This window comes from Xenopus laevis, chromosome 4L (genome assembly GCF_017654675.1).
Source record: "Xenopus laevis strain J_2021 chromosome 4L, Xenopus_laevis_v10.1, whole genome shotgun sequence".
Classification (NCBI taxonomy): domain Eukaryota; kingdom Metazoa; phylum Chordata; class Amphibia; order Anura; family Pipidae; genus Xenopus; species Xenopus laevis.
Genome location: NC_054377.1, coordinates 126,002,603 through 126,011,710, shown reverse-complemented (window position 1 = coordinate 126,011,710; position 9,108 = coordinate 126,002,603). Strand labels below are relative to the sequence as shown.

The following is a 9,108-nucleotide window of genomic DNA, read 5'->3' as shown; positions in this document are numbered from 1 at the left end:
TAGTAGTACTTATCTGTTATCTACTGTGTATCCTGTGCTTGAATGGCTGCCCCCATGGCTAGACAGCAGCTTGTTTATATAAACTATAGTAGTACTTATCTGTTATCTACTGTGTATCCTGTGCTTGAATGGCTGCCCCCATGGCTACACAGCAGCTTGTTTATATAAACTATAGTAGTACTTATCTGTTATCTACTGTGTATCCTGTGCTTGAATGGCTGACCCCATGGCGACACAGCAGCTTGTTTATATAAACTATAGTAGTACTTATCTGTTATCTACTGAGTATCCTGTGCTTGAATGGCTGACCCCATGGCGACACAGCAGCTTCTTTATATAAACTATAGTAGTACTTATCTGTTATCTACTGTGTATCCTGTGCTTGATTGGCTGCCCCCATTGCTACACAGCAGCTTGTTAAATAAACTATAGTAGTACTTATCTGTTATCTACTGGGTATCCTGTGCTTGAATGGGTGACCCCATGGCTACACAGCAGCTTGTTTATATAAACTATAGTAGTACTTATCTGTTATCTACTGGGTATCCTGTGCTTGAATGGGTGATCCCATGGCTACACAGCAGCTTGTTTATATAAACTATAGTAGTACTTATCTGTTATCTACTGGGTATCCTGTGCTTGAATGGCTGACCCCATGGCTGGACAGCAGCTTGTTTATATAAACTATAGTAGTACTTATCTGTTATCTACTGTGTATCCTGTGCTTGAATGGCTGACCCCATGGCTGGACAGCAGCTTGTTTATATAAACTATAGTAGTACTTATCTGTTATCTACTGTGTATCCTGTGCTTGAATGGCTGCCCCCATGGCTAGACAGCAGCTTCTTTATATAAACTATAGTAGTACTTATCTGTTATCTACTGTGTATCCTGTGCTTGAATGGCTGCCCCCATGGCTAGACAGCAGCTTCTTTATATAAACTATAGTAGTACTTATCTGTTATCTACTGTGTATCCTGTGCTTGAATGGCTGACCCCATGGCTGGACAGCAGCTTGTTTATATAAACTATAGTAGTACTTATCTGTTATCTACTGTGTATCCTGTGCTTGAATGGCTGCCCCCATGGCTAGACAGCAGCTTCTTTATATAAACTATAGTAGTACTTATCTGTTATCTACTGGGTATCCTGTGCTTGAATGGCTGACCCCATGGCGACACAGCAGCTTATTTACATGAACTATAGTAATGTTACTGAAGCAAACACACGTCTGTTTTAAGTTAGAAATACAATATGTACTGTGCTAATGACAAGGTCCAAGCATTGCAGCATTGATGTTACACTATGGAAATGTTACACAGAAAATCAGAGGCACAAATGAGATACAAATATCCAGTGACACAGTAACTGCCCCAAAGTCTAGAGCAGAGGTTAAAGCCTGTACTAAACCTACATTACAAGTTGTCAGCCACGAGGATTAATAGTTGCAGCCGGTCCTGTGAAATGTTCGCTGCCTGTAGAATCCATTCTCGCTCCTGCCTGTTTGAATGTTCCGCTCAGTAATGGGTAATGCGCAATGGAGCGGTCACATGGTATGTGACGTCACGGAGGTCCCTTCCGAGGAAAGGAACAGCCGCTACCAAACTTGCAGCGACTGTTGCTGTTCCAGTTGGGATCGCGCTGCTTTAGTGGAAACAATGTCTCCCCGGGCTCACGCGTGGGCTACTTACTGTACAACTATAGTGCTGTCAGGGCTAGTGAGCTGCTTGGCTGCTGAGCTGCCGGTTCTGAAGGGCCGTCCCTTCGTGTCAGTATGGAATGCCCCCACCAGCCCGTGCCTGGATAGATTTGGGGTGACCCTTGACCTGAGCACTTTTGACATAGTGCTGAACCAGAACCACACGTTCCAGGGCTCGGAGGTGGTGATCTTCTACAGCTCCCAGTTGGGTCTCTACCCTTACTATGATCAGAGCCTGTCCCCTGTCAATGGGGGGCTGCCCCAGAATAACAGCCTCAAGGATCACCTGGACAAGGCCTTCATGGACCTGCTGGAAACCATCTCTGACCCGGCCTTTACTGGGGTCGCCGTGGTGGACTGGGAGAGCTGGCGGCCGCTGTGGGCGCGCAACTGGGATAAGATGAGGGTGTACCAGCAGAGTTCCCAAGATCTGGTGAAGGAGATCTACCCGGACTTACCCCCAGATGAAGTGTTAGAGTTGGCCAAGGCTGAGTTTGAAACGGCCGCCCGAAAAATAATGCAGTCCACCCTGGAACTGGGGCGAGAGCTAAGGCCCAATGGGCTCTGGGGATTTTATGGCTTCCCAGGTTGCTATAATTATGGCTACAAGAACTTTGGGCAGAATTACACAGGCAAATGTCCCATAGATGAAATACATAGAAATGACAACCTGACTTGGTTGTGGGAGGCCAGCCAGGCTCTGTACCCCGATATCTACCTGGAACAAGCGCTGAAGATGTCGGAAAACGTTGGGCCGTATGTGAAGTACAGGGTGCTGGAAGGAATTAGGGTGGCCAAGGACCTTCCTGTTCTGCCCTATGCACGTATAGTCTATACCTACAGCATGGACTTCCTTACCCAGGTAACACTCAGAAGCTCCATTGTGGGCTCCAGAGAGGAAGGGAGGGGTGCTTTGTCTTTTGGATTGCGCCGCTTATAGTAATAAGGCAAGAGTTATACACCAGCCATATAGAAGAAACCCCTTGCAAAAGTGGCCCCTGCACAGGTAGAGCATAGATAAAATAAGATAGAACTTAGCTTTCAGTCTAAACACTTGGGTGCTAAGGTTGGTGGTTACCAGTACCTTATGTTCCTATATCACCTGAACTTGGCATCTATCCCTCTCACTGACTAATCCTTATGTTATTACTGGGTTCTTATGCCCCTACTTCTGAGGATGTATCCAAAATAGTGAAGAAGACTCATGTCTTTCTTTACATTTTGATCTCACTCAGGATGACTTAGAATACTCGCATACACCAGCTATATCAGCTGTGGGGCTACCGTAAAGGGGTTGTTCGCCTTTAAATTAATTTTAGTATGACATAGAGAGTGATAGTCTGAGACAATTTGCAATTAGTTGTCGTTTTTGAGTTATTTAGCTTTTTATTCAGAAGCTTTCCAGTTTGCAATTTCAGCAATCTGGTTGCTGGGCTCCAAATTACCCTAGCAACCATGCACTGATATGAATGAGACTGGGGTATGAATACGAGAGGGCCTGAATAGAAAGATGATAACAATGCATTTGTAGCCTTACAGAGTAAATGTTTTTTAGCTGATGGGGTCAGTGACCCCGTTTGAAAGCTGGAAAGAGTCTGAAGTAGAAGGCAAATAATTAAAAGCTATAAAAAAAGAAAAAATTAAGGCCAATTGAAATGTTGCTTAAAATTAGCCAATCTATAACTTACTAAAAGTTAACTTAAAGGTGAAAACCCCCTTTAAGATGTCTCTATATGAACCCCTGTTACCCTTTAAAGGTTTTACTTTATACTTTACGTTATAACTTATAGGTTTTTACTTCCCTTATACAATATATTAGAACACTACATTTTTCAATAAACAGAGGTTCCCAAACCATAGAATGAGGGGGGGGGGGGCAATGCTGAAGCCAATAAGGGTGAAACTTGGGTCTTGGATATCAGAAGAGACATACTACGCTACTACTAGTATTCCCCACCATGTCAAGGGTTCAAGCCATGCTGGGAGCCTCAGTCCAGCAGCCAATGTATTCTTAAAGGAACACTCTTCGGCAGGTCCGGACTGAGAATTAAAATAGGCCCTGGCATTTCAGGTACACAGAGGCCAATCAGTCCACACAGAGGCCCAAACAGTAAATACTGACTTTCTATGGCACCTTATAGCAGCCCCTCTGGCATTTGCCAGAACTCACAGATTGCCAGTCCGGGCCTGCTCTTCGGTAAAGGTTTTTCCAAGGCCAGAGGTACAACTGGTGCAAGAGTATCTGCCAATGAGAAGCCTAGCCTGTTTACAATTTTTCTCTCTTCTTGATGTCACATGATCATGACGACAGCATTAAACAAGTTGCTCTATCTCTGAATACCTATACTTTATCATTGGGCAGATTAAGTACAGTGATCAGTTTTACCAGTGCAAGGCAACACTACATGACATTTTCATTACTTTAAAACACTTTCATTTTTTTGGTGTTACTGTTCTTTTAACTCAACAGAAATCTTTGCCTCGGTGTAGTTAAAGGAAGTTAAGTTCAGTTTTTTTTGCTGTCCCTTTAAATACAGACAGTGTTGTCTACTGTTGGTTGTGCATTTTAGGAGGATCTCATCCAGACAATAGGACAGAGCGCAGCCCTTGGTGCAGCTGGCGTCATCTTGTGGGGTAACGCAGACTACAGCAGGAGCAAGGTGAGAAATACAGTATATACTGCTTTGTAAAAATGCTTCTTCCTCTATATCTGTCTATGTCTGTGATTGTAGGACTGAGTTCTATGTCCAAAGATTTCAGTAATGTATGTTATCTTGTACCTCTCCCTTTCTGCATCATTGTGGGTAAAGGGCAAGTAATCACTGTGTTCTACTGTGTGTTCATTTGCAGGAGTCGTGTCTAGCAGTGAATTCCTACATCGATGAAACTCTGGGTCACTATCTGGTGAATGTCAGCAGTAGCGCCACCCTGTGCAGTAAAGCTGTGTGTGCAGGCAATGGGCGCTGTGTGAGGAGAGACCCCTCATCAGATTCGTATCTGCACCTGCACCCAGACAGTTTCAGGATCAAGAGGCACCCGCAGGGCAGAGGCTTTGTTGTGTCTGGGCAGGCCAGCAAGTGGGACATTGTGTATTTTGTGGAACACTTTCACTGTCGCTGTTATCCCGGTTGGGATGGGGAGGATTGCACACGGAGGATAATATTGTGACACTGCCAGAACTTAATGCACATGAAACTAAACATGGATCCTTCACATGAAACTAAACATGGATTGCCTTCGTACAGCCTAGTGCAACTCACCAACCTCTCTCTTACATTTCTGGACAGTCTGGATAGTCCATAGGATGGGCAGGATTTTGCACTGTGGAACATATGGGGGTGGGGGGTGTTATTAAAGGGATGGTTCACCTTTAAGTTATTTTTTAGTATGTTATAGAATGGCTTATTCTAAGCCTCTTTGCCTCCTCTGACTCTGCAGCTTTTAAATGGGGGCCACTGACCCTATCGAAAAAACAAATGCTCTGTAAGGGTAGAGACACACGTGGAGATTCAGGGAGATTAGTCGCCCGACAAATCAGCTTTTCTTCGGGCAACTAATCGCCCTGAACTGCCTTCCTGCCGGCTCTAATCTAAATCCCCAGCAGGATGGCACTCGGAGCGCTTCGTTTTACGAAGTTGCCTCACGAGGAAACTTCGGTCGATTTCTGAAAACGAAGCGATACCAGTGCCATCCTGCCTAATCTCCCTGAAAAAGTGGGGGGAAAAAACTCCTTCCTGACTCCAAAATCGGACTAGTCCCCGGATCGACTTGTACTATGAGCTATCTCCCATAACCCTGTATTCCCTCACTTGCTAAAAAGCTATCCAACCCCTTCTTAAATCTATCTAATGTATCAGCCTGTACAACTGATTCAGAGAGAGAATTCCACATCTTCACAGCTCTCACTGTAATAAACCCCTTCCAAATATTTAGATGGAACCTCCTTTCTTTGGAATGGGTGACCTTGCGTCAGCTGGAAGGACCTACTGATAAATTAAGCATTAGAGAGATTATTATATATTTATACATAGTTATCATATCACCCCTTAAACATAATAAATGAAAACCAATTGCAAATATAGAAACTACTTCCTCATTCCAATTAACTGCTTTTTGGGGAGTGATCAGATAACAAGATAAACCCCTTGCATAATATTCCTCTGCTTATCTGAAAGCTGCAGCAAAGGGAGAGGGGGTTAATACAGAACTCATTATCTCTATTTAAATGAAGTCTTTACTCACTGTCACTCCTGGGAGGCAGATATAGGAAGAAACTGTGGTCCAGACACAACTCTCCCAACTCACTTGCCTGCTCCAGGTAGCGGTGAAGTCGCTTCCCACAGGCTATGTAGTATCATCCAGCAGAGAGGACAAACAAGGTGGCACCCAGGAACAGGGAATCCCTCTTTGTTCCTTGAACTGTATGAAAGTCACTGTTTCATGTGTCTGTATAGGCTCCTAGCATCTGTACTAATGGCTTTCCCTTTACTCTCCTCTCCCTTTACCTTCCTTTATGATATTTATAGCAATAAAAAATATTTTGGTTAGCCTATGTCTGAATATTCCGTAGAACAATATATCAGGTTACATAACTCTAAAACATCATGGGCTCCAGGTAGGGTTGCCAACTTTTCTGGAAAAAATACCGGTCTTCATATATTTTTAACTTTTTCCCTATTAATAACATTGGGATCAGCCATCGTTTCTACCGGCCAGGTGGCAACCCTAGCTCCTTATGTTATGTTAAATAAATGTCATCTCTATAAGCTCAAAATAATAAGGCAGGAACAAATCTAGCCCTGCGGATCATTTAAGTGAATCTGGAGGGTCCGTAGGGTGCAGGCTCGGACTGGCAATCTAGATTCTGGCAAATTGCAGAGGGGCTGCTGTAAGAAGTCACAGACAGTCACTATTTATTGGGCCCATGGAGGGTTGTTTAGGTCTCTGTGTTCTCGAAATGCCAGTGTCTGTTTTGTATCTCAAACCAGACCTGCAAAGCTGCACCGGCCCAGGACACTGCTGGTTGTGCCTGTGTGTTGGAGCAATAATGATGAGATCCCCTGTGCTGTATAGTGTGAGCACCTTTACCTGCAGCAGGGAGTTGAATTCCAAGTCCCTTCTATAGCACTGATTTTGTGGAATGATGTAGAGACATTTGCTCATGCGGATGCTTGGTGCAAGGATGGTACAACAATGAGGTTCTTCTATACTAGACAATGAAAGCAAAATAACAAGCCTGCCTCAGGTAAAGGCACTCACTGTCCAACACACAAGCAGCATGTAGGGCAATAGCACATGGGGCCATCTTTGGTGATTATTTTTTCTTTTTTTGTTGTGAACGGACCAGCGCTAAATAAACTCGGGGATAGACAGAGAAAATATAGAGTATATAATGTAGTATTTCTTGTATTAGCTTGATAAAGGGCTGGAATAGCCCGAAACGTCGCTCTGCTAATGGCATGAATAAATAATTGATTCACATATTGGAGTGCTGCTGGATTTATTGCTTTACAGTGGATTTATTCCTTGGCAGAGAGGAACACAGCTGTGCACCCGACGCTTCAAAAGGCGATTCAGTGTAAGTGTGGCACCTTTACTGATTTGACTGTATTTCTTGTATTACATTACACCATTTCCATGAGATTAAACTTATTGGGGGAAGTGTTATGTTCCCTTCACGTCAGGGTTAACTTGTCCTTTAACCAATCATTTAAAAACGGTATCACTCGCTATGGGGTAAGAGTGAATACTCACAAAAGTTTAAAGGAATCGCTAGCATTGATACATAGTTGCTTCACAGTTGCAGGACATCGGTAGGCTCTAAAGAGATGTGCTCAATATCGTGTAAAAAAACTTTTTTTAAAAATAAATATTTTATTTTTCAACTTTTAGAAAAAAAAACATACATACATTTGCAATAAAAGAAAGAAAGAAAACAAAAGGAAGGAAAGAGAAGAAAAAGACAGACAGTGAGGGAAGGAGATAGACCAGAACTTGAATATGTCTTAAATGCACTTAACTTTTCTGTCAAGCCATGTACCCCATATAACATTGAATTCCTCTGGGCAGCCTCTAGCTAGGTAGGTGAGCTTCTGGCTCGGGAGGGAATCATTCATTAGTTTTTGCCAGAATCGTAAGGATCCCGTTCTCAGCCTCAAAACTATAGGCCAGTTAGTCTGACGTCAGTGGTAGGAAAGCTTTTCGAAGGGTTAATAAAGGATAAGATACTGGACTTTATAGCAAATCATAATACTATGAGTGTGTGCCAGCATGTTTGTATGCGTAATAGATCTTGCCAGACTAACTTTATTTCTTTTAATGAGAAGGTTAGCAGGGACCTTGATTCTGGGATGGCAGTGGATGTGATTTACTTAGACTTTGCTAAAGCATTTGATACAGTGCCACACAGAAGGTTACTGGTTAAATATAGATCCTCACTGTGCAAGTCTGCCTTTTCAATTGGGTAGTAACCATGGTAGCGTGTGTCATTTACTTCCTGTTTTTAGATTTCACGCGTCTCCATGGTAACCCGCTTGTTTACATAACATATTGTTTTTAAAACCGATTAAAACTATTTAAAAGCTCATCTCTAAAGATTATTAATTTTAACATCACATAAAACAGATACATTACATATAATCCTAACATTCTGAGTTGATATGGGGGTCTATATATAATATTGCAGCAGTAGATTTATTTCCTCATACATACTGCCTACATATAATGTTATCCAGCAAACACCTTATATCCTGAAATATCCCTCCATTCCCATCTTCTCCCTGTATTTACTATGCACACTGTCACAGGGGTGGGGACATTCTGAATACTACCAACTCTTTTATAACATTATTATCCTTTATAGAGCAGCAACATCTGTGTATTACACAGATTATACATCTTTACAGTCAACCATCTTCTGCTAGTTTAGAGTCAGAACCAGCAGTGCTGTATAGCAAGTGACAGACAGTATTTTAAATAGCAATTCCATTTAATGAATACATTTTGGAAATGTAATTCCTAGGCCTAGAAGATATTTTCTATGCAGGCATAATAACATTCTATTCCTGCAGCAAAGTGTCTATAAAAGGGGTTGTTCAACTTAAAATGAACCTCTAGTATGATGAAGAGTGATATTCTGAGACAATTTGCAATTGGTTTTCATTTTTAATTTTTCATGGTTATTTAGTGTTTCATTCAGCAGCGCTCCAGTTTGAAATCTGGTCGCTAGTGTCCAAATTACCCTAGCAACCATGACTTCAGTAGGAGACTGGAATATGAATAAAGGGCCTGAATAGTAAAATGAACAATAAAAAGTAGCAATAAAAATCAATGCGTAGTCTTGCAGAACATTTGTTGTTATATGAGGTCAGTGACCCCCATTTGAAAGCTGGAAAGAGTCAGAAGAAGAA

At 42.4% G+C, this 9,108-nt stretch overlaps 1 protein-coding gene across 1 annotated transcript; it reads left to right on the top strand.

Moving 5' to 3' along the window:
- Positions 1 to 1,535: 1,535 nt before the first annotated feature.
- Positions 1,536 to 5,208, top strand: hyal1.L (hyaluronidase 1 L homeolog). The gene is made up of 3 exons (XM_018258969.2): positions 1,536 to 2,561; positions 4,270 to 4,359; positions 4,550 to 5,208. The coding sequence occupies exons 1-3, from the start codon at positions 1,551 to 1,553 to the stop codon at positions 4,865 to 4,867; spliced, it is 1,419 nt and encodes a 472-aa protein (XP_018114458.2). The 5' UTR covers positions 1,536 to 1,550; the 3' UTR covers positions 4,868 to 5,208.
- The last annotated feature ends 3,900 nt before the right edge of the window (positions 5,209 to 9,108 follow it).

Bases quoted from the DNA above. Each gene is read 5' to 3' on its own strand.
- hyal1.L (XM_018258969.2), top strand. From the start codon at position 1,551: ATGGTATGTGACGTCACGGAGGTCCCTTCCGAGGAAAGGAACAGCCGC. The intron at 2,562-4,269 runs GTAACACTCAGA...TGTGCATTTTAG, and splicing joins GCATGGACTTCCTTACCCAG to GAGGATCTCATCCAGACAAT. The intron at 4,360-4,549 runs GTGAGAAATACA...GTTCATTTGCAG, and splicing joins CAGACTACAGCAGGAGCAAG to GAGTCGTGTCTAGCAGTGAA.